Source organism: Didymosphaeria variabile, assembly GCF_027946475.1.
Source record: "Didymosphaeria variabile strain IMI 356815 chromosome Unknown scaffold_3, whole genome shotgun sequence".
NCBI classification, from domain to species: domain Eukaryota; kingdom Fungi; phylum Ascomycota; class Dothideomycetes; order Pleosporales; family Didymosphaeriaceae; genus Didymosphaeria; species Didymosphaeria variabile.
This window is the reverse complement of record NW_026611622.1, coordinates 2,461,742-2,485,110: the sequence shown is the minus strand read 5'-3', so window position 1 is coordinate 2,485,110 and position 23,369 is coordinate 2,461,742. Positions and strand designations below refer to the sequence as shown.

The 23,369-nt window shown below is 52.8% G+C and overlaps 7 protein-coding genes across 7 annotated transcripts; 2 read left to right on the top strand and 5 right to left on the bottom strand.

The window, feature by feature from the left end:
• Positions 1-66: 66 nt before the first annotated feature.
• On the bottom strand, positions 67-1,968 carry N0V89_004168 (uncharacterized protein; the record flags this gene model as incomplete). The annotated part of the gene is made up of 2 exons (XM_056212958.1): positions 67-1,799; positions 1,854-1,968. 2 exons carry the CDS (start codon positions 1,966-1,968, stop codon positions 67-69), a joined length of 1,848 nt encoding a protein of 615 aa, XP_056073266.1.
• Positions 1,969-3,273: 1,305 nt separating this feature from the next.
• N0V89_004167 (uncharacterized protein) lies at positions 3,274-5,976 on the top strand (the record flags this gene model as incomplete). The annotated part of the gene is made up of 1 exon (XM_056212957.1): positions 3,274-5,976. The coding sequence occupies one exon, from the start codon at positions 3,274-3,276 to the stop codon at positions 5,974-5,976; it is 2,703 nt and encodes a 900-aa protein (XP_056073265.1).
• Positions 5,977-6,255: 279 nt separating this feature from the next.
• On the bottom strand, positions 6,256-7,905 carry utp7 (putative U3 small nucleolar RNA-associated protein 7; the record flags this gene model as incomplete). Its single annotated transcript, XM_056212956.1, has 1 exon — positions 6,256-7,905. One exon carries the CDS (start codon positions 7,903-7,905, stop codon positions 6,256-6,258), a length of 1,650 nt encoding a protein of 549 aa, XP_056073264.1.
• A 2,485-nt stretch (positions 7,906-10,390) lies between these two features.
• On the bottom strand, positions 10,391-17,095 carry N0V89_004165 (uncharacterized protein; the record flags this gene model as incomplete). The annotated part of the gene is made up of 1 exon (XM_056212955.1): positions 10,391-17,095. One exon carries the CDS (start codon positions 17,093-17,095, stop codon positions 10,391-10,393), a length of 6,705 nt encoding a protein of 2,234 aa, XP_056073263.1.
• Positions 17,096-17,772: 677 nt separating this feature from the next.
• On the bottom strand, positions 17,773-19,013 carry BET4 (Rab geranylgeranyltransferase; the record flags this gene model as incomplete). Its single annotated transcript, XM_056212954.1, has 3 exons — positions 17,773-18,735; positions 18,847-18,957; positions 19,005-19,013. The coding sequence occupies 3 exons, from the start codon at positions 19,011-19,013 to the stop codon at positions 17,773-17,775; spliced, it is 1,083 nt and encodes a 360-aa protein (XP_056073262.1).
• A 2,022-nt stretch (positions 19,014-21,035) lies between these two features.
• On the top strand, positions 21,036-22,127 carry N0V89_004163 (uncharacterized protein; the record flags this gene model as incomplete). The annotated part of the gene is made up of 1 exon (XM_056212953.1): positions 21,036-22,127. One exon carries the CDS (start codon positions 21,036-21,038, stop codon positions 22,125-22,127), a length of 1,092 nt encoding a protein of 363 aa, XP_056073261.1.
• A 381-nt stretch (positions 22,128-22,508) lies between these two features.
• Positions 22,509-23,366, bottom strand: RPS6 (40S ribosomal protein S6; the record flags this gene model as incomplete). Its single annotated transcript, XM_056212952.1, has 3 exons — positions 22,509-22,604; positions 22,657-22,824; positions 22,911-23,366. 3 exons carry the CDS (start codon positions 23,364-23,366, stop codon positions 22,509-22,511), a joined length of 720 nt encoding a protein of 239 aa, XP_056073260.1.
• Positions 23,367-23,369: the final 3 nt, after the last annotated feature.

Here is a 23,369-nt window from a genome sequence, read left to right as displayed (position 1 = left end):
GTCTGCTACCCAAATCAACTACGCCGCTTATCTAACTATCTCTAGCCTGTGCACCCGTTTATCCCTTCACGTCTCCAGTATACCCGCCGCAACAAGAATGGCATCCGCCGTCTTCCCCACCCAATCCTGTGCCGCTCCAAAATCCTTCGCAAACGTCACACTCTCCGTGACCCCGGGGAAAGTAACAGGCGCATACCCCGTATCCAGGCCCGGCGCGAATATAAGGTTCTGGTAGAACTCTCTTCCATCCAGGCCGCCTTGGCTGACGAAACCCCGCGAGAAATCGCGCGCTTTGTGATTCACAACAGTGATGAGAGTGGTGTCGTTAGCGAGCACGGCTTGCGAGCGGAGGGCGTTGAAGTCCTGTGCTGCGGAGGAGAAGGTGGAGATTGCGGAAACGAGGGCAGAGATATCGATGCTCGCATTCGCCGATATGATCGTATCATTTAGATCTGAGAGGTACGACTCCAATTCCGGAACGTAATCTGCGGGCTCTAGAGGCAGTACCATATCCGAAGACAGATGGTACGCCAGAAGAGCAAGGTACTGACCGATAGCCTTGTGCGTGTGAAAGCCTGGGTCGCCGAACGTAGACATCCAGTGGTAGGTGTCGTAATTGGAGTGGTAGTGGTAGATGGGAGAATCTGCGTCGCCACCGGCGCCGAGGTCGAGGGAGGCGATGCCACCCTTGTGTACGAAAGGGACGTAGTCAGATCCTGCACCCAAGACGCCAAACTCACCAGAGACGTTCTGCCAGACGTCGTAGAGGGTTTGCGAGGCGGAGTCAGGAACGGGGTAGATTACTTTCTTCATCACAGAGCTCGCAAGCTGGTGAAGGTCTGGCGTCGCGTCTGTGTAAGGATACGGGCCGGACACGGCGATATCGACGTTCAAGTACGAGACTGCTGCTGTCTTGAGCCAAGGAACATATTCCTCTACCCATTCCGTGCTACCGATCGAGCCGTATTCTTCAGCGTCCCAAGAGGCGAGGATGATGGTGCGGGTGGGCTTCCAGCCCGTTTGGAGCAGTTTGCCGAAGGCTTTGGAGAGCTCGACTAGGACGGCGGAGCCGGAGTTGGGATCTGACGCGCCACCCACAATCCAGGCGTCGCGGTGATTGCCGAGGATGATGACTTCGTCCTGATTCGTGCCGTTGATAATGCCGATGGCGTCCCAGATCGTGGTATAATTCTCCTTCATGACGTTAGAGAGGGAGAGGGAGACACCGGAACCTACGCCCGTGCTATAGTCCGCGCCGGGAATCGTTCCAACCCATTTCGTGCGGTTGACCTCTGAACCGCTCGTACCGTGGCCGTTCAAAGCTTGCAGAATTGGCTGCGCCTCCAACCACGAGATTGGCAGAGAAGGAATTCGAGGTACATTGTTGCTCTTATCTGCACGAGGTGAATCCTTCTTCGATGCGTAACCAGGTGTGGTAGGGTCGCCAGGATAAGTGCTCAAAAATTGTACGCTTCCTCTTTGCACAGAAGTGGGGTTGCGAGCCGGTCCGTCCGGGTATGCAGCGTAGCCATTAGCCTCAGTAATATTACCGTCGTCGCCAGGATCCGTGAAAGTAATGACACCGATCATGCCGTGCTCTTGTGCATTCTTGACTTTTAGGCCGCGGAACGGCCCGCCATATTTTGCTAAAGCAATCTTGCCCTCAAGCTCTACGCCGAGCTCTTTCAAGCGGTTGAAGTCTACCTGCTGGCCTCTTCCAACGTACACATACTCGGCTGAGGCATTGCCGGTTGGTGAATAGCCATGGAAGGTCGGTATCCGGTTAGGGTAGCTTGTTGCTACAAAAGGTTTAGAGATGCTGTGTGCTTACAAGTGAGCGTGGAATTACTCACTTTCGTCCGCCGCCAAAACAGCTTCCTCGAGGGATGCCTCCCATGTACTACCATTAGCGTATGTGAGGGTCAGTGAATGTGAAACCGGGTAGTTCAGGTAGACATCTGTAGACATTAATTATGCTGCAGCTTATAACGCGACCAAACCTACAGTATTCGTCAAGCCTAGATGTCCACCCGTTCTCAGCCCATCTGTCGGCTGTCCACTGGGCTACGCTTTCGTTTGTCCCAGCGAGATGCGCTCCGTGTCTATACTTCCAATGAGCATGCCGATCGGTGCTACATCATTTCAATCCTACTCACGCTAAGGTAAAATAGTCAGCAATGACGTTCTTTGCAGGCAAGATAGACTCACCGTAATAATATGACCAAGTTGAAATTGTTGTATTGTCGAACGAGTTCACTAATATTTGCTCGTTGACATCCAGTAGTGGTGGAAAGGTGACGTTTGTATCCTGTCTCTTTGTACGTCGATGCGGGTGCCTGGCAGTTATTTCTTTCTGGCAAGCATTCACGCCTACTACAAGAGCGAGTACATAAAGTACCTTCATGATGTGCAGCACGGTCGACACAAAACGGAGTGGGCACAAAGAGCACCAGGAGGCTTCCAAGTATCAACGACGCAACAAGTACTTAACGAAACCTCGGAGAGATAACGTCAATTATCACCTTCCTTGTGTCGGTTCCGGCGCGAAGGGCAGACGTGATTAACGCTGCAAAGCACGCGTCTTCTGCACTTGAACGTGGTTCCGAATGACCAACGGGCAAGGCTTCCTGAAACAGGCAGGTGGTATGTATGCTTGTGCGGGGTGAAGCTTTTTAATATCGCCTTGGCATGACGGTGATTCCTGAGGGGTACTTTATCAGTGCACACAACGGCGGCTTGGACTCAAGATAGCGACATCACCACGCCGCAGCGCGGCTGTACTCTGTTCCGGGATCCGTTCCTGGCTCCGCCTGCATGTTGTGTTGAGCCCGGTAATACTCCGACATGCGGAGTAGAAGGTGAACGAAGCACGTCGGACTGGAATCCCGATCTGTTCATCTGCAGACTTTGGGATACGTGCAATACGATGAGCGGAATGTCTGTTGGTACGCTGTGTCGTGTTGAGCAAGAAGGGCGAGGTGAGGCCGACGTGGGACGTCAACGTGGTCGTGGTGGTTCGCTGGTGATGATGAAGCTAGGCTCGATTGAGCCCCCGGCCTAGCTGTCCGTTGTGGAGCTCGCCTTGTCGCGGGTAAACAGTCAGGCTGGCAGAGACAGTCAACAGAGACAGGTCTAAGGGGATGGACTAACGGCTAACATTCACAGGTATAGCAACAGGAAGGACAGCAAGCTCGGTTTGCACAGCCACGTCGCTCCTCCCGTTGGTCCGTCGCGCTTCCCTAATGCCCCAGTCGCTGTTTCCTCATCGCCGTCATGTTGTCGAGCCCACCGCGCCTCCTGGCGCCCATATCACCATATAATCGCCCTTCATCGCCCACTATGTCCCCAGGGGGCCGTAGGGGACGCGCGCTGGGAAGCGCCGACGAGAGTCACCTACGCGATTTGTCGCCCAACACCACCTTACGAGCTTTTACACAAAGACCGATGCCATACGATGTCACACGAGACGAGTACAAGATCTTCGCGTGCATCGAAAACCTTACACCTGCCGAGAGGGACCTAGGAGCACGCGTGGCCAAGGCAGCGCAGCGTCTGAAGAACTGGTGTGACGAGATTGGCCAGTGGGGATGGTCTGGCTCCTTTGAGCAGCCCAGCGAGGAGTACAAGGAGCGGCGTCGGAGGAGCCTACAGACGCGCATCGAGGAGCACATCAAGGAGGCGCCGGCTGCCGACGAGATCCCGCCGCTCGAATACTGGGGTTCGCTGCTCTCAGTCGAAGTGCAGGCCCACGAAGCCCGGCTGGATGAGATCAGCGACGACTTGTTAAGCTTGGATGTGGAGGAGCTAAAGGGCCATGTACTGGATATGCATCCTGGGAGCAGATCGCGACCTTCTTCTGCAGGCTATGGAGCAAGCCGGAGCAGCTACAAGCCCATGGACGACTTCAACTTCCTCATCACCCAGACACTCATTTCTGCTCTTCCACACCACTTTCAGCTTAAAGAGCGGCTGCAGACATGGACAGCGCGTGTGACCGTACTTCGCGAAGCGCCCCGATATCTCGACGATCTTAAAACGGCACAGAAGGCGATGCGCTTGGGCTGGGAAGCCCTCGGCCCACCGAAGGATCCATCCGATGATGCGTTTGATACGTGGAAGAAAACAGTGGACACAATCTCTGGAGTTATGCGAGATAGGGTCAGCGACCTGGGACGCCGGTTAGACACTATGCTAGATTCGCTGGAAGGACACGAAGATTGCTTGCCAGACCGCTGGATCGATGTTTTCGAAGGCGTTGAAGGAGACTTTGGGAGATGGACACAGGAATCACGGAGAAAGGTCATCGAATTTGACGTGCGAAGGCACGGCGGTCCAAGCGGTGAATCTATGGTGCTGGAAGGCGAGCTCGTGGCACATTCCGACAATGTTGCGCCAACCACACAGGCCGACAAAAATGCAGGATTGGTCCAGAAGAATGATAGCGCAAGCAGTGCAGACGGAGAGTTCAAGCCGGACACCACTGATGAACATTACCCTGTATTGGAGACGGCGATTGATGAAACGTCGAAACATACGGAAACAGAAGACGATGTGTTGGAGGACGAATCCGTCTTCGAAGAAGGCGACACGGTCATACACAACGAGATCGGAGAGGATACTGTGGGAGTTGCGCAGTCAAATTTTGAGTCAACAAGCCCTACTGAGTCCCAAATTATTGTCACTAGCGAGGATGGCCAGCACACACCCGTTCGACCCCACACCCCTCGCTCACGTCGAGAAAGCATGGAGTCTATTTCTTCAGATATTTCGTACTCTTCAAGTCCGCCTAGTGCTTTCAGTCCGTCACCCTCTGTACGCAATGCCACGAACAGATCGTCGAGGGCACCTCGACCTGCTCTCAACGCAGCGATGCCGAAGCGACGAAAGAATGACACCGAATCATCTGTTGAAGAGCGCGCCCCATGGCCACCCACACAATTCTCTCATACGACCCCAACCACCGCCGACGACTTCGAGCGGAAAATATCCGATGTCCTCTCTACCATTCCTGCACACATCCGTCTCACCTCAAGAAACGGAGCGGATGCTCGTAATCCAAAGGCTTCACGGGCGGTGTCTCACAAAGGTAGTAAGGGATATCTCCGAGCTGCGCGTTCCGTCAGCGGCATGAAATCTCCCGAGCTTACCTTATCACCCGTGAAGGAAGATTTCGACTCAGCTAAAGCGCTCTCAGGCAGAAGGTCGACAGCGTCGCTACGAGGCGACAACGACATTCGCATGTATCATCTCACGCAGCCTGGCAAGGAACATCCAGTTAAGCTATTCATCCGCCGTGTAGGAGAGAACGGCGAACGCGTCATGGTCCGCGTCGGCGGTGGTTGGGCCGACCTTGGAGAGTACCTACGACAGTACGCTGAGCACCATGGACGACGAACAGCTAGCAACGGCCAGTTCGAGATCCTAGGTCTGGAAGTTGGCGCTGATCTGTCACCCAACCGCTCGGAAAGCGTTATGAGCAGCCGTAATAGGCGTGCCAGTGGCGGCTCCCAGGTCATTAGCCCGACCACCACGCCCAACAGACCATCTACAAGAACGGGAATATCAACAAACGAACCCCCACCGCCCATGCCGCACTTGTCGCCTACGCCCACCCCAACCAGCAGCAACGAGACCTCTGGAACCCCCGCCTCAGATTCGAGCCGTCGCTCTTGGCGTGGTGAGGAAGTCGGTCTCGCAGGTCCGAAGTCTAAGAAGATTGATCTAGACAACGAAAAGGCTGAATGGGTTGAGGGTATGATGAAACAAGCGCGTAGCGTGAGTGGGAATTTGATGAATCAGTTTACGCCACAAAACCAAACACATAATGGAAGGGGTGAAAGTCGTAGTGAGAGCCGGAGCGAGAGTCGCAACGAAAGTAGAACGAGTGTTAGAGGGCAAGCTTCATTTGGGGATCTGGGAAAGGTTGGAGGTACTAAGAGGATTTTTATGCGGGGTGGACCGGCGCAAGAGCATTGAGATACCCGGATATAGATTGGAACGGGTGGGACAGTAGGAAGGACATGTTCCCTAGCATCGTATATGGAGTTTCATACCCAGGCGCTACAGGTAGCGACGACTTCTGGGTTTCGCCAGGGCACCTTCATCGTTTCTTCTGTATATATTCCAACACAATATCATCCATCTGACACGAGGGTATATCCACCCGGACTATCAACGCCGAACCGCCCTATGTACCTGATGCTAAACGCCAGACGCTGATGCTGAAAGCACTTTTGATTTACCACCTAGGAAATACTACCCTTTCCTTGCGAACCGCGCAAGCGCAGGACCATATGATTCTTGGTCTTTCTTCAGCTTTGCAGCGAGCTTCGCGTTGTTTCTCTGCAGCGCCTCCCTTGCGCGAACCTTCTCTTCGTCGATGATGTTCTTTTGTCCGTGGCGCCGGAGGTACTTCTTCAACGCGCTATTCCTCCCCCGGGCCTTCTTCTTCAGCTTCTCCACCTTATTCTCCTTTTTGGCGTCCATATCCTTTTCCGCCAGCCGCTGTTCGTGAGAGACGAGGTCGAGGTTGCCGACGAAGTTGGGATCCAAGGAAATCATTTCTGGTTGGAGTTTCTCGAGCAGAGCGTGGACTTCGGCCTCTTGGCGCTGCTTGGGAGTCTCGAAAGGATTGGTGCCGGGCTCGAGGGAGTCGGGATTGGGTTCGCCGGAACCGGGGACAAGGATGGACGTGAAGCCCTTTGCGTGCGCGATGCCCAACACGTCTTCGAAGGGGCAGTATTTCACTTTGCTGACGCCCATGCCGTCGCCCTGCCAGTTCATGTACGGTGTCGGCACGCGGACGTCGCTTTCGGGGGAGAGGCTGAAGAGGTCGGGCTTGTAGACTGAGACATGCGAGCCCCAGCCTACGGCGGTTAGGTTGCGGTCGGAGATAGAAATGCTATGTGCGGGGGCTTTGAGGTGGTGCGAGTGCAGTTCGCGGAACATGCGGATGTCCCATATGGACATTTGACGGTCTTGAGAGGCAGACACCATGTAGCGACCTGATTTATCCACGGCGATGGCGCGGACGGGGCTGCGGTGGGGGAGGAGCTTGACGAGGGGCGTTTGGCTGTTGGGTGACCACAGCGTGACGAGACCTTTTTGGTGGCCTGCGTGTAGTATTGCGTTATACGGATTCTGGGTGAGTGCGGTCGGCGGGCCGAGTTTCGTAGGAAGGTCGGACAACATCTGGCCAGTGGAGATGTCGGTGTAGCGGATCATGCCTGCTGTTGATATGGATGCGAGGAGGAAGTGGTAAGGTAAATATTCCAGATGGGTAGCCTCCTGGTGCTTCTTCAACTGATGGATTTCCACACCATCGCCTGCGTAGATGTATACGCATTTCTTCTGCGCGACGGCGAAGCGCTGGTTGTTGTTTAGCCACTTTGCATCGCGTACTGTCTCGCCGAGCTGCAATTCGCAGCCTAGCTTTCCTTCTCGCCAGTCAAAGTTTGCGACATGGCCTTTGCGACTCGCGATGAGCAGCTCGCGTCCGTTTCGCGTATAGTCGCATACATCGTACGGGCCCAGCGCGTCCAGTCGCAATTCAAATCCCTTCTTTGCAGTTTCGATGCTAACCTCGTTTCGTATGTCGTCTTGCCGGACCTTATATGTTCGTTCCAATTCATATTCCGGTTCTATTAGTCCCGCCTCATTGTCTAGCAGGATTTCTGCTTGTTTTGCTTGCAGCGTCGCCTGTTTAGTTTTCTGCTCCAGAGCTCTTAGGTTTGCACGTAATTTCTTGTCTTTTACTGATTTTGTGGAGATTTTCCGGCCGCGGCCGTACTGCGAATCTGCGGCTTGCGCATATTCGGCTTGTAGTTGCGCTTCGGCATCGTCCACGGGCGTCTTTTTCGGTCTTGGTTGGGGCGCAAACGATTTGGTCGGCGGTTTCGAGGCCATATCGGAGAAAGGAAGCGGTTTGATGTCCTAGAAGCACAATCCCGTATTATCCCGCTAGAAATGTGACCTTTCCGTGCGTGATAACTCGTGTGCGCAATGTTGCGGGTGGAGAGGTAAACTTCCGAATATTTTGGCTGCGCGAAATTCTGCCAGCCGCCACCGCTTTCGAGGACTTGGCATTCTACTCCGCTTTCCACGTTAGGTAGACTCCCACGTCAAAGCAACCGAGTGAGCACAACTGTCATTGTTAAACGACACCAGTTTCCCGTCATATTGTGGCTACTTCCGCTATTCACGGCCAAGTGCACGGAAAGCCAAAGACACCTCTGCACGCAACACATAAGCGTAGGATGGTCCTTCCCTCGACATGACTTAAACAACTGCGGGATGTTGACTGCAAAATCTACAATATGCGACTGCTGAACACAAAAACTCAAATGTTGCCCAACTTTGTTCAGCAAGTTCCTCCATAAGTGATACTATCGCACACCTGGGGTGACGGCGAGGTCACCTTCGACGACATCCTCCAAAATCGTGCGAAGGGCATGCAGGGCTACGGAGAGATAGTCAAGTGCTGTTAGCAAGCCATACGCGATGGATATGATTGGGTGTGGATCGACACCTGCTGCATCGAGAAGAGAGGCAGCTCTGAGCTGAGTGAGGCGATCCAGTCCATGTACACGTGGTATTGGGATGCCGAAATCTGTTACGCTTTTCTTTCTCACTCTAATCTAGATCGCTTCAGTGTCACAGACGTCTCTTTGTAGTACATCCGCTGGTTCAGCCGTGGTTGGTGTTTGCAAGAGCTATTGGCGCCTGCTGTGATCGACTTCTACAATATCTTCGTTGGAACAAAGTGAAGTGCAGTTACCAGCATTAGCGCGCTCATAGGAGTCGACGAGAACTTAATTCTGGACCGGGCTAGTACCTAGGAAGCTAGTACAGCTACCACTAGATTCAGTTGGGCATCATGCAGAAACACCACCAGACCAGAGGACATTGCCTGTTGTCTTCACGAGCTTGTAGGCGTTAATATGCCGTTGATATACGGCGAAGGAGACAAGCCCTTTTGCCGTCTCCAGCTCGAATTCACCCAGAAAACGAACGAGCATACGATATCTGCTCGGGATCCCCACGATCTCATGGTTGAGCGCCTTCGAGAACTCTTCTGGAATCGTCAGCAGCACATCAGACCTCAATGAAACATTTGAGATGACTAAAGAAGGGCTTCAAAAGCCACTCCGACTTCGCAGTGTAAATCAGAACCCGGTCGTGGGTCTTCTGAACTGTCAGACTGCTCCCGGTAACGGTGTTGGTATCTGGCTTTAGCGCACGAGCCGCGAGGGCTCCTGCAGCGGCCAATTTCTAAGGAGACTGGACTTTCGTCTACGTACCTGTCCCCGAAGCAAATTAGTGGTTTCTACCAGGGTTATTCCGGTTTCGCCAAAGTTCTTGTACAGGGGTGGGCTGCTCCGCTGCCGCGAGCAATCTTCGACGCGCCGAAGAATGCACGTCTACGAGTTACGCTTTCGCTTGGATTGGCATCTGGTTTCGAGCTCCGAGAGTTGGGGTCAGAGCCAACAGCAATAGACGCCGCATTTCCGGGAGAGCTTGTTGTATGGTAGACCTGAAGCTTTGGACCTACCGCACGGTACGGCTGGAGGCTTCTACTTCTCAGATCACGTAACCAGCTTCATAGTCACTATTGGGTCACACGAAGAGACCTCGTAGTCCGCAATAATACTAGGAGTCGACTCATCCTCAAACATCAGATACTATCATGAGCCTCATTTCAGGTCAGGCGAGCTCAAGCGCCATAGAGGTACCAGAGCAGTGGCTGAAGGGCAACACGCCAATTAGTGCGGTAAATCAGACAGTGGAGATCGCCGATGTGAGATGATCCATAGCAATGCCGAAGAGTGCGGTCTTTGACAAAACGTTCAACAAGGTGGTGAGGGGTGAGACGATTGCGCATTTGGGAGCATCGAAAACGAAGGTAACGTTGGACAAGGACGTCGAGCTGTTCGATGAATATTACGCGTAGGGAATATTTGATAGACGTTCACACATCCTTGATCTCGATAAGGCATCTGGCTTCGAAGTCAATTCTGCTCCGATACTGCCCGCTGCTGAAGAGGACGGCTCAAACACCCTTGCAGATACTATTATTCCTGATCGCTAGATCATTTACTTTGAACTAGTGAGTACAACTTTCGCTAGTCTGGTGGATCATGTTTTTACGCGTGTTTGGATGAGCCATGGGGAAGAGCTAGGAATTACTGTGTGGATGGGGGAGGTGGTTTGAGAATGATAGAGATCTGTTACAGGTATGATATTGACGTCTGTCGAGGTGGTCAGGATGGAATTGAGCTCATAGCAGGACCAAGAAAGGCCATTAGCTTTGCAATCGTAATCTATCATGCATACCCAGAAACTCCTTCAATGCCGCTAGTGCAACGCAATGTCAAAACAAACCAAGGCGGGGCTACACGTCAAGCTCGGCTACATATGCCTCTCTTTCGCGAGACTCATCATATCGTGCGTCATCAGTCTGTGCCGAAACACAAGCAAGAAATTCCTCAATCCATGTGATGAGGTTCGTCTTTGCCTCCTCCACTGTACTCCAGTCCACTAAAACCTCACGCTTTGCGTGCCCTTGTCCGAAATATATGCATTGCCCGCCGGCGCTCCAATTTGCATCAATGCCAGATTGTAACCCGTCTATAGAGAAGGGGAGCAGTTTAGTGTGTTTTGTCAGAGGATTGCTCGTATCGCTGCCGTACAATGGGTTCGTCTGTGGCGTCAAGTCGTGCAACGTCTCGCCGACGAAAAGAGCAAGGCTCTCGAAATATTCAACGACCAAGGACTTCGCTAACAATTCTGCGGATCTGCCACAAATGTATTCTAGTAGCGCGACAGTTGGGACGACGACTTGAAACATAAGAGCAAGGGCTTGGAGGACATGCGGCTGTCTTAATCTATCGTCGTTGTCTTTCAGCTGCTCAGTGCCTCGAATGAACGCGTGCGAGACTGATAGCAAACAGTCGCAAATTGCTCGTACATTGGCGTCATCGAAGATCCTGGTATTGAAGCGCATTGCTTCGATGATTGGAACCAGAGACTGGATAATTGGCTGTGCAATAACGAAGCCAATGGCAGAGGTGAAGGCGGCCTCAATGTACGCCGGGAAAATGCCTTGTAGAAGCGCATCTCTTAAGGCGTCTCGATCCTTCGGAGGCGCCTCGTCCGTGCAAAGAGCGGTCTGTAATTGGTGGACCAGGTATGGTTGATGACCTCCAGTGGCGGCTTGCTGTGCCACTGTTTGGACGAAGACTGAAAGTTGTTTCGAAATGCCCGGCTGGGAGAGTTTAGGTGCGTAACCACACAGACGGCCCACCACGTATGTCGGATCAGCTGCTGGAAGCGGAAATGCAACTGAATTGGTGAAGAAGTCGAGCACTGGATGTATATCGGCCGTATACTGTTGGAGGAACTGAACGACCTTCTGAACAAATTGCACATATGCGCCAGTCACAATTGTGCCGGAGCCAAGCTGATGGTAGTTGTTCTTCATAGCATTCATGAAGTCTTTCAATATGGCAGCGTAACTGCCCTTTACTTCTGCGATACGTCCCACACCCTCGTGAATAGCATTATGGAGGTCGTCGCGCATGTTGGCCAGAATGCTAGATATCAACGCAAGTCTCCGCGTCCGCACAGTATCAGCATTTACATCGAGCGAACCGTTTTCGTTCTCCTTGTAAAACGGTAAATTCTTGAGGAGCGGTTCGTCGGGAACGGCACAAACGATGGCGCTGAGCAGCCGATATTGAAACCTCAGCATAGACTCCCGGTCCACTAGTGACACCAGCAATGCGTTCAAAAAATCAAGGCGATGTTGAGAATAGGCATTCGAATCACATCCCAGGATTGAAGCCATGAAGTAAGGGCGGAACTTCTGCGTTTGTTCTGTACGCCGAAGTTGCTGCCACGATACTTGGCTGAACTGATCCAGATAGTATGTCCACGAGCGAACTCCTAGCACGACTTGAGAACGGGCGATGAGACACCAGGTATCAATGCAGTCCATGAGAATGTTGTCGTCCGGCGAAGCCTCAGCGCCGAAAGCATTGGAAAGTAAATGCCACAGTGGGTTCTGGAGGAAATTGTCAGGTTGATGCACTTCGGAGTCTACCTCCATGAAGTCAGCAAGATCAAAGGAGTCACCGTAGTCTTGACTTTCTTCGTCTTGCTCAGAAACAACATTTTCGCAAGGTCGTTGGCGAGGAAGTCCTGCAAACATTCGGAGCACACCAAGAGCGTCCCGGATCACGACTACCAGACGCCGATCCTGGAGATGCGGAAGCTCGAGCAATTGAATCAGGCCAGCATCCATGAGGAATTCTTTGAGTAGGATTTGACTATCGCGGACGCCAATAGCCTTTCGCAGCCCTGCAATACAGTCTCTCAGTGCTGCAATCACTTGATCTTGGTTTTTCTCCATTGTTTGTTTAACCATCAGCGAGGTAGCTTCTGATTTGTTGCGGGCACCAGAGTTGAGGTATTCCTCCGCTTCCGTCTTTGCTAGCCGGTATTGCTTTAACGTTTGCGTCATGATCTCCCGGTGCCATTCAGCGAGCGGCTGAAGGGAAATGTACGGCTCGCTGGTTGAGAGCTGGAATTTTGCCAAGTTCGCCCAGGCACGGATACCTATACGACAGGCCTCTCGATGCGAGTTTTCATGGTGTACTAAGTTCTTGATTAAGTCTAACTTGGGCCGACATGGTAGCGGAGAAGCTCGGTAAAGCGTGCAGAGTATGTCGTGATGATTCTCCAACGCTTCCAAACTCTCAACTTCCAGTGGCTGATCCTTGGGATGGCTTCGTCCATGGTTTGGTATCAGACGTAAAACAACGCTGCGAAGCTTCTTCTCTGCATAGCAGTTCTGCATGCCTTGAATACCAATATACAAGCACTTGAGGAAGATATGAAAAGATCTCGCATTTGATTCAATGCGGCGGAAAGATCCATCGTCGACCTGCTCGAGAAACACTGCCGGACCGTTCGACTGTTCTTTTCGTAAATGTTTCAGTCTGTTATTGGCTACGAAGAAATCAAACATGGCGTACAAGACCGGCTCGCAGCGATTCCAGTGCCAAGAATGGATGATTTCGTGGCATCTTGTCATGATCGCACGGATGTAGTCGTCTAGAGAAGCATTGTCCACCTTCAACGTCTCAGGGTACAACGCGAACGTTCGTTGCAGCAGGACCCTGATAGCCATCCAGTTGTCTCCTCTAAATGATGTTCGTCGGCTTCGTGTAGGTATTCCAAGATCGTTGAATTCAAGGAAGGGTAGCAGAGTGAACATAGTACCCCACACAGATTCAAATTCCATCAGATGAGTTGCTCTCTTGGCCGCTGGTGACAGTGACAGGCTCACAAGTTCCCAAAATGTAGTTCCTGGTATACTTGCCTCCGAAAGCGCATGCATACAAATGACGATGCTCTCGACGATCACATCAGAATCTTGTATGCCATTCTCACGCACTTTGTACCGCTTGTTGGTTTCCAGGAAATCATTGAGCTCTGACACGTGATCCAGTAAAAATCCCACAAGACTTTTGCCGATACTTGTTATCAGCGCAGTGAGGTCCGATCTGGCCGGTTGATCCACGGCGGGATGTTGTGTAACCTTGTGAACCTGTAGTGTAAGAACTAGTAGGAGTGCCATCGGCTTGGCTTTCACTAGCTGATATGATTTCGCATCTGCAAGGCTGCTCGACATAATACTCTCGAACATCGACGTAATCCATTGTTCCATTTTGATGACGAAGGAATTTCGGTCGATAGGATCGTGGAAGCTAAGATGCGTAGAAACGTAGTCAACAAGAGACCGGATGATGTTGGAGGCGCTGTCGAAACCACTCCTTTGAAATACCAAATGGTCATCGATCGCACTCTGGCTAGTGACAGCATTCCATATGTCGTTCGTGAGATCTGTGAGGCGCGCGACTAGACTTTCCTCCCAGGGACCACACCTGATAGACATTTCGAGAAAATCGAGGTTGCAATAACCTGCTGCTTCATCCATGTTTCTTCCATTGCTCTTATTGACACCCAACGCTCGATGCAACGCGCCGGAACCAACGAAGGTAGACACATGAAAATATGTACCATCCTGCAAAGGCAGAGTATCAAAGGTAGTAGGATACCGAGTGCCACGTGGACCGAGACCCTGGAGTGACGGTCGATCTGCTTGGACAGGCCTTAAATCGAGGGCAGGCGGATTCGGCACGCTTTTGAGGTAGTCCTCCACCACTGGCTCACTGGGTTGACGATACTGTCTGGTTTCAATATCGACACGCTGCGCACAAGGTTTTCGAACGAGACGTTTCTTGGAACCGGGCGGCTTTGGTGTCTGGAGTTTTGAAACGTGCTTGTCTACATCTTCTGCTGTTGGCAAAGGCGAGATTGTGATGTCGTCGTCAGCAAGAAAGCGAGTTAACTGATGATTTCGAGAATGTCCAAGGAATGGTTGCTGAAGATCGAATAGCCGAGCGACATTTTGCAAACCTCTATTGAAGGCAACCTTGCGGTTGTCGGGCCCTTGATCTGTTTCGGGACCCTCCAATTGAGCATTTCTGAAGGGGAGAAAGCGTGGCCTGTTATGGTATAACTGCTTCTTTCGGGATGAGGCAGATGCATCTTGCTCACCCATATGTCTTCGACGGCTACCTTCTTCTTCGCGGATGTCCGAGGGCCCGGATGCAACCGCTCGACATCTCGCAGAGCTTGACTCCTGCCTCATCGCCAGTGACTGCCTTTTAGACCCCAGAACCATGTCGGTGTTCCCGGGCGTCGACTGTTGATTTTGGTCTAGATCACTAAGGGGTCTGCGTGGTATCGGCCCACGCCTGGACTGTGCAACATTGGTCTTCGGCCTTATAGCACTGCGTCTCCATTCTCGTAGAGTAGAATTGGCATCATGTGTGTCCTGCGCAGTATGCAGCCTGATGTATTTGTGAGTTGGCAACTGGCGAGCATAATCTGGTCTTCGGCGAGCTTGTCGCCTTGCGATCCGTAAGAAAGATGGTACTGCTTGACGTTTGGAAGGCGACTGGTCAACATCCAGGATACTGAGAGCAGGTGGCGGCGTTCGTCGCGCCCGTCGTGAAGCTGTGTGCTGTTCGGAGGATGCTTTACCAAACTTATTACCTTCACTTGCAGGTTTTCTTCGCTTCGATGCTGCGAACACATCCGTCAGCTTCGACTGTTTCTTTCGTTTCTTGCCTCCGCCAAGGGTGAACAGATGCAAGCGGTCGTTCTCCATGGTATCTGAGTCGTCATCTGCATATCGGTGATCAAACACAGCAGCTGTTTGAAAAGCCGCGTGGGCTGATTCTTGGCCGTTCCTCGTTTGAGGAGCAGGGGTATCGACGTCTCCGTCAGACTCATCCGAGAGTTCGATGACGTGGTTATTAGATGCATCTGGACTTCCTAACCTCGAGGGTGTGGCCTGGCGTCTGACGACTTTCTGGGCGACACCGCGTTGAGGCTCCGCTTGTCCCGGGGAATGAAGTGCACACAGTCGCTCTTTTCTCTGTTTATCGCGCTTTTCTTGCGCCTGGAGATCGAGACGGAGCCAGGATGCGGGAAGAACGCCTCTTATTCTCTTTCCCACCTTTTGTATTTCACGGTCACTCGCTTGAGCTTCGTCCTCTGAAACTTCAGCATCTGACGATGAACTGGCGCTCGAAATTCCGATGGGTTCATGCGCTCGTTGACCTAAACGTGGCATGCTGCGAGCAACCAACTCCTCATCGGACTCTATATCGGGTGCGGCAGGCAGACTAGACGAATTTGAAGGCGTAGGTAAATCAGCAACAGGTAGATTGGTCGACATCTTGGCTGCTCGATGAACTGTGGACCGGGACCGATTGATCGGAGGGCTGCTTGAATACGGAGGCGATTGGGGCACAGTCCACATGTCAGTAATGGATGAGTTGCCGTCAACGATCGGCTCTTGCGGAGTCGCTGCAGACGGGCGTGGCGGCTGGCCCCGTCTTCTCTTCTTCGCGCTGCTGTGGGTTGTAGAAGCAAACGTCAGCTGATGCGGCCGAGCTAGCTTTCGTTGACCTGAGGTCACTTGGTCGCCTTCGGTGCGTCGTCGAACAATGGGAGTAGACACAAGTATCTCAGGAGAACTATTTGGCGCCAAACCTCTATCAGGATCGAACTCCTGTTCCTGCGATTCCTGGCCGTTGTCACGCGACTTCTGCGGTGGCGACAACAGCCTAAGCACTGGCTTCACCCCCCTACCCTGCAAATTCCGACGATATCTTTCACCCTCCAGCAGATATGGATGCATCTGAATTGGCTTTCTTTGTCTGAAAGATCGTTCGACATATCGATCGAACACTTTGGGTTGGTGTTCTCGTTCCGTAGAGCGCGGAATCACAACTTGTACCGTGGCCCTACGCGTTGGTGAGGCAAAGATTGTCTCTTGCGGAACCAGTTCATCGTAACCTGGAAGAATTTCATTCAGATCGAAATGCTCCGTTGCCCTCGGCTTTGGTGAAATAGGCCCGTTCTCTTGCGGATGCAGTTCGTCGAAGTCAGAAGGAGGATCAGAAAGTTCGCTATCCTCGGAAAAGTCCAGCAGCAACACATGTTGCATGTTGCCATCGTCGACTTTGCTGTGATTTGATTCCTCAGTCGACTGCAAGATACTGGGCATCCCAAGAATCTGAGATGAATACGAAGGCTTGTAAACACGCTTCGCGTTTGGGGTGGGTGAGCCCAAAAGTGGATCAGGACTCTCGGTCTGCGCTTCGATATCAAAGTTGGTGGTTGAGACTACTGGAGGCGTCACGGGCTGAGTTCGAGGACTGGCCTCCACCGCCTGTGTCACCGCGGTCGGTGCATCGTATATGGGCTGCCCTTCGTGATGTAGCTCATCGGGCGGGGATGTCGGTCCATCGTTCGGGCCATATGGTATCCTGGAAAGCGTTCTCTTGGAAGTTGCTTTAAGCCGGCCCTCGCCGTGATCTGATCCCGTACTGGCATTGCCATCGCGCACATCGATTGAATGTCGGGTGTTTTGAATGGAGCTCGCGGTCGATGACTCGATATCCTCCTCTTCTTCATCCGAGTCTTGGACGAATCCTTTGACGCGCCATGTGGACATTGGGGCTTGTCGGCATCGCGTTGGGCGTGCAGTTGGTGGTGGGGCGGATATAAACTGCAGGTGGTTGCACGACGCGTCGAGTCAACACGCGTCCGCGTCGTCATGATCACGTGCTATTTAACGCGCGTTTGCGGAGCTACGTAACTCGCGCCGCACCGTTCACTGTTGATCGCTTGCCATTTTCACCCCAACGCACATTCTGGTCTATCTTTTGTGCACCCAGCAATATGGCGGGACGGCTTCTTCCGATTGCTTTGGCTACAATTTCAGGTGTCGCAATCGGCATAGCGACGTTCGGAGAAGAGTTTAAAGAGCAACAGAGGCGACGTCTGCAGGAAGAATACAACCGGTAAGTGTCAATCGCAACCCGACAGCGATGGCCATTTCTCATTGATGCGAGCAGTGACGTTAATGCTGCTTCTGGATCTACATCTGCATCTGCTTTACCAAGCGATGGACCGTCTCCAATGGCATCGAGCTCAATTCCAGCTCCACAAACAGGACATCCCCCGGCACAAACCGAGACCGCGACCCCTTCCAGAATCTCATCTATGATGGGGTTTTGGGCTTGGTCATCGCAAGGAAACGCAAACGGCGCCGCAAAGGCACAGGCGCCAACTCAGACGACCACCGATGCTTCAAAGCAGCAGCCATAGCATCGCCAATTTATTATTAATTCATAGATTCAAACATTGACCTAGGTCGTCCCATCGCCCCTTCCTCAACGGATCGAGCCTCTTCAGCTGTTCCAACCACGACCGCATATCTGCCGTCGTGAATACCTTCGTGCCGCCGTCGACTTCCAAGTACGCGCCCGCCAGAAATAGCAGACCCTCGTAAATCCACTTGCAGTCCTCTTCATCCCCCAGGATCTCGCGGATGTACTGCATCTCGTTCTCGTAATAGCGCTGGCGATCGCCATTGTTGAGGTTTAAGACGATTCGATCTTTGGAAGGACAGTTTGGAGACAAAGTGGACATGAGATATTGGTGGTAAAACCAGATGGATTGGTCAAAGGGATCAGTGTTGATAGCTTCACATATCAGTGCTAGCTCGGAATCCAGAAGAGCTCGCCGAGCGTCGGTATTGGCATCTCGCTCGTTCAGCAGGCGGGGTATGATTTTACTGCGGTGGTGCCACGCCGAAAAGTTTGAGAGGTTGGACCTAATCATACTGCTGGTGTATTCGAACTCTGCTTCGATCAGAGAACGCGGCGCTTCTCCCTCTGTGAAAGTTGTCAAGCGCTCAATCTGAGCTGTTACGAATCTTCGATAGCCCCATGCATGGAAGTTGCGACTGTCGGCGCCCAACATCTTGTTTACTAGCAGTAGCTCCCCAGACCATAATTGACGGCCCACTTCAGCTCCTTGCTGCGATTCAGCTGTCTCTAGCAACCAGTTCCTGTGGTTCCATATCCAATAGCATTTTGGGTATTGGCGCAACAGTGCGAATGTGAGCTGTAGGTCGTTCTGCAGTAGGTCGTTGACGCCATGCTTAGACGACTCGTCCGCGGGGTCGCTAGGGAACAGGGCGTTTAGAACCCGTCGACGATGATTCCAAACCGTATAGTATTCCGGGTTCTGCTTCAGAAGCTTCGTAAGCAACCCAATAACTTCGAGTGTGTATTGTCTCTCGGTGACCTGTAATATTCACATGTCAGAGCTGTCCTGGTTTCAATTTCGAGGGAAGTAATTACAGAGCTATTCTGGGCCGGTCTGGGCCGACCTGGGGCACCCAAGCGGGCTACTCACCTTCGTACTGACGAGGTCCACGAGCTCTTTGTATGCATCCACGTCGCGAAGCTGTTGTTGCCGGGCTTCTTCGGTGCGCACTGCCGTACCCGCCGCGCGCGTTATTCCGTGCTTCGATAGTTAATAACTCGTAGAGACCTCTTTCTTCAGTCACTCACGCTTGCCATGTTGATATTTGCGTTTAGGCGCAAGGAACTCATGAGCTTCGCGGCTTCTTCGCGCGCCCGCCGGAGATAAGTTCTACCGCCCGAGGCTCTTTCCCATGCGTCCCTCCGACCTTCCAAGAGCGACGTGCTCTTCGTGATAGTCCCGAGGATCGCCAAACCTTGCGACCTCCTAGACAGGATCAACGTATTGCTATACTAACCCAGCAGCAATAATCACCCAGCAGCATTTCGGCTCTCAGGCTCCCCTCAGCCGACCTCCCTCGACCTGTGCCGCTGACTTTCGCTCATCTCGACATATTCGAGATCCGTAGCTCAGCAAGCCACTAACTCGCTCGATCCGCCCTATTTCTGCAGTATGACTGACTCTGAAGATGACACACGGTCCTGTGATTCCGGATATGCTACGCCACCATTATCTCCCACGAAAACTGTCAGTACTGAAGGCTGGCTGTCCCCGAAAACGCCTACATCGCCAAAGGCATGGAATCGTATCTTCACCCGCACATATGAATCCAATGGCAGTCTCGAGTCCCCTCCTGAGTCTCCGACGAAACCCAAGTTCGCCAACCGATTAGCCGCTCTTCAACTTACAGACCCTCCCAAATTCAGTCCGGACGCTATCTCGCTACCGTCATACCAAGGATCGCCCATCAAGAAGCCTTCCGTCCGCATCGATGATCCAAAACTTTCGGAAGTCGCTCCTTTGTCTCTACCTGACGCTCGTTGCTCTTTCGGTGATTCTACTACACGTCAAGTCTGCGAGTCCCAACAGCACGCTTCCTCGGTCCCTCGCAGAAGCTCACTCAACTTCAGAGCGAGTGATGATCATACCTCGACACGGTCCTTGTATTTGAGCGCAGAGGAAGAACTGACTTCTTCCGTAACCACCCGCCCCGATTCACCCGACCCCGGTCCGCGAAGTTTGCTACAACCAGTGGACCCTCTACTCAATATTCCCACGTCCTCTCCATCCTTACTCAGTCGGCTTCCAATTCGCTCTGCTAGTTCTCCATTACGTCCCAATCAATGGGTAGCACGTGGCGGGTCGTTGACGGCGCCCCGACGCCCAAGCCATGCACCAGATCGTTTTATTCCGCCGCGTCGGCCACCGAATGTTACAAAACAAAGCTTTGATCTGAACAAACCAGAAGAGCGCTTGACTGCCGAAGAGAGAACCTTGCCCGGTGGGAATTCCGTTCCTGATCCGTTCAGCCAACGCCTTCGCCGATCGGTCAGGGTGAACGAAGAGCTTCGAGGTCTACGAGAAACGCATGCCATGCTTACTGGTCGGTCAAACCTGAACCGACGGCGCATAAACCCTGGCCTTCGTCGTGGGACTATACCAATGGCAACCCGCCAGATCAGTGCAAGCGCCGTCTGGAACGTGGGTGGACCTTCAGCTGCTAGCGATACTGTGCTGGGGGTGTCTAATGGCAGTGGTGGATTGTTAGGAAGCGGGACGAATGCACCACTTTATACGTCCATGTTTCTTAGTCGGTCAGATCCAGATGCTGAGCAGGAAGCGTACGAACGGCGAGTCGCATTGGCGCTCGAAATAGACCAGATGAGCCGCGTTCTCGATCATTCGATATCCTCTAGAAACCACAGCACCGCAAGCTCAAGAGACACCCCTCCATCCGCCGCACGCACAGTCCACGTTTGGAAAGACAATTCGTGGACTAGGGATAGTAACTTACCGCGTTGGTTGAAGGTCACATTCTGTTACACTTGAACGTACTGACGAGGGTGTATAGCAGTAAAACGTATACGCAGTGTTGCGAGAAAACCTGTGCCAGTCTTGCCTTTCAGATGAGTAGCAATTCGATGTATAAAGATCAGATACTGACATCATACACGGTCCTAGACGCTCCTCAGTTACGAGACGATTACTACTGTTCGCTTCTCGCATACTCACATAACGCAAGATGTCTCGCAGTAGGCTTAGGAAACTTCGTCCATCTTTGGTCAGAACGGAAGGGGGTTGATACGCCAGAATCTCTCAACATATTGTCGACGACTGGCATGATTGATGTCCAACACGTTACCTCCCTATCTTTCTCATCCAATCATGGCGGGCAAGCTATCTTAGCTGTAGCACGGGCAGACGGTCGCATTGCTTTATGGAGTCCGTTCGATGCAGAGCCTCGCTTCGATGCTACGCAACCTAAGCCTATATCCTGCACTGCTTTTAGACCAACTATCGTCAAAAGGCCATCACTACGCGACAATGCTATGCCAGTGCCTACCGAAGAACTGCTTGTTGGAGACGAGGCAGGCCACATATACTTTTACAGCATTGAATGGCCGACCGAAACAGAAAGCGCTATCTTTGGATGGAATGGGGCAATGACACTGTTGGCTCGCTTAACGGTTCACTCTCAGCAAATATGCGGTCTCGCATGGTCACCCAATGGCGAACTCTTCGCCAGCGGCGGTAATGACAATGCTTGCTACCTCTATGAAACGAAGAAAGTCCTCAACAGCCCCAACGCCGATAATGAGACCCCCGACACGGTCAATGTACGCCAGGGCCCCGACGGCGACAGTATATACACCGTAGCTCCCGGCCGCAGCACCGTCCTACAAGTCTCTAGCACGCAAGCAAAACACAAGTGGGAACTCAACGCCGCTGTAAAGGCCATCGCTTTCTGTCCTTGGCAGCGCGGTCTTCTTGCCATCGGAGGTGGGTCCAATGATCGATGCATACACTTCTACCACACCATGTCCGGCGCCTGTCTTGCGACCATCGATTGCGCAGCCCAAGTCACCTCCCTCATCTGGAGTCAGACACGCCGCGAGATCGCAGCCACTTTCGGCTTCGCGCAGCCTGAGCATCCGTTCCGTATCGCCGTCTTTGCGTGGCCTAGCTGCGAGCAGGTCGTTGCGGTGCCCTGGTTCGACGAGAGCCGCGCGCTATATGCGATTCCGTATCCTGGGGGACCGGATGCGGGGGCCGATGCTAGGTCGCCAGGAGAGGATGGGGTGTGGTGGAGGAGGGGTCTGGAGGAAGGGTGTATTGTTGTGGCGGCGAGCGATGCGGCGATCAGGTTCCACGAGATATGGGCTGGGGGAAGAAGGGGTGGGGAGTGCAAGTGGGTTGCTTGGTGGGAGTGATATCTTGGAGGGGTTGCATGGGATTGAGAGGGAGAGTGGGCCGACGATTAGATAGGGTGTAGGGTCTGAGGATGACTATTTCTGCTTCGTATAAATCGTGGACGGTGATCGTGGTGTTATGCTTCCGAGGGACATCGAAGTCTGGTCAAGAGGAATTGCAAGGCATTCGTCGTATGAATGGATGTACTCGAAATAAAGATAAAGGCACGACCAGGATGATACAATTGCTTCATTGAAATCCGACTGCTACAAGATGCAGTACCATGTATGTTATACCCATGCCTAGAAATCCGAAGCTTTCATTCAGATGAGAACCCACACCACGTTTTTGAGCCGACGCCAAAGGATCATCCCAGAATCTCATGTACTCATAGACATAATCTAGTGCCTCATGGAAGAAGCCCTCCTCTTCTTGGCCTCATCGTGGGCGGACTTAGCCTCAGTGATGCGCTTGTGGAGGATCTGGGCGTACTCGTTCTGCGTTCTACGTTAAACTCTGCATACTATTCAAGTAACATGTTGAACTTACGGCAGCGTCCTTAGAGGCCTCTGCGCGGCGGCGCTTGAGTGCGACGCGGTGGCGCTTGTGCTGAAGGCGCTGAGGAGTGACCAGGCGCTGGATCTTGGGGGCCTTGGTGTAGGGCTTCGCGCCCTCCTTCTTGGGCTGGACCTCGCGGCGGATGACGAACTTACGGACCTACACATCTCGTCAACATTCATTCCTCAGACTCAACCCTCTACAGATAGGTAGAGGATTGGCGATGAAGCTATGAGCGGACTCACATCATCATCCTTGCTGAGACCGAAAAAGCGGCGGAGCTTGGTGGCACGCTTGGGACCAAGGCGCTTAGGGTGGACAACGTCGGTGACGCCGGGGATGTCAGCATCGCCCTTCTTGACGATGCTGAGGGCGAGGACGGACAGGTCCATGCCGACGATGCAGCCACGGACACTCTTCCTCTTGCGCTCGCCGGTGCGGCGAGGGCGGTAGCAGGAGTGACCGTCGGAGAGAAGGAGGCGCACACGGGTCGGGTGCATGACACCCTGCTTCATCGGGAAGCCCTGCTTGTCGTTGCCGCCAGTGATCCTGAAGATGTAGCCCTTGAACTCATCGCCGACACTGTCACCGGGAACCTCGTGGCCCATACGGCGGTCCATGAAGACCCGGAGCTTGCGCTCGTCTTCAATCTCGATCAGCTTCTGTGTGCCATTGTTGGGGTACGAGATGTTGAGCTTCATCTT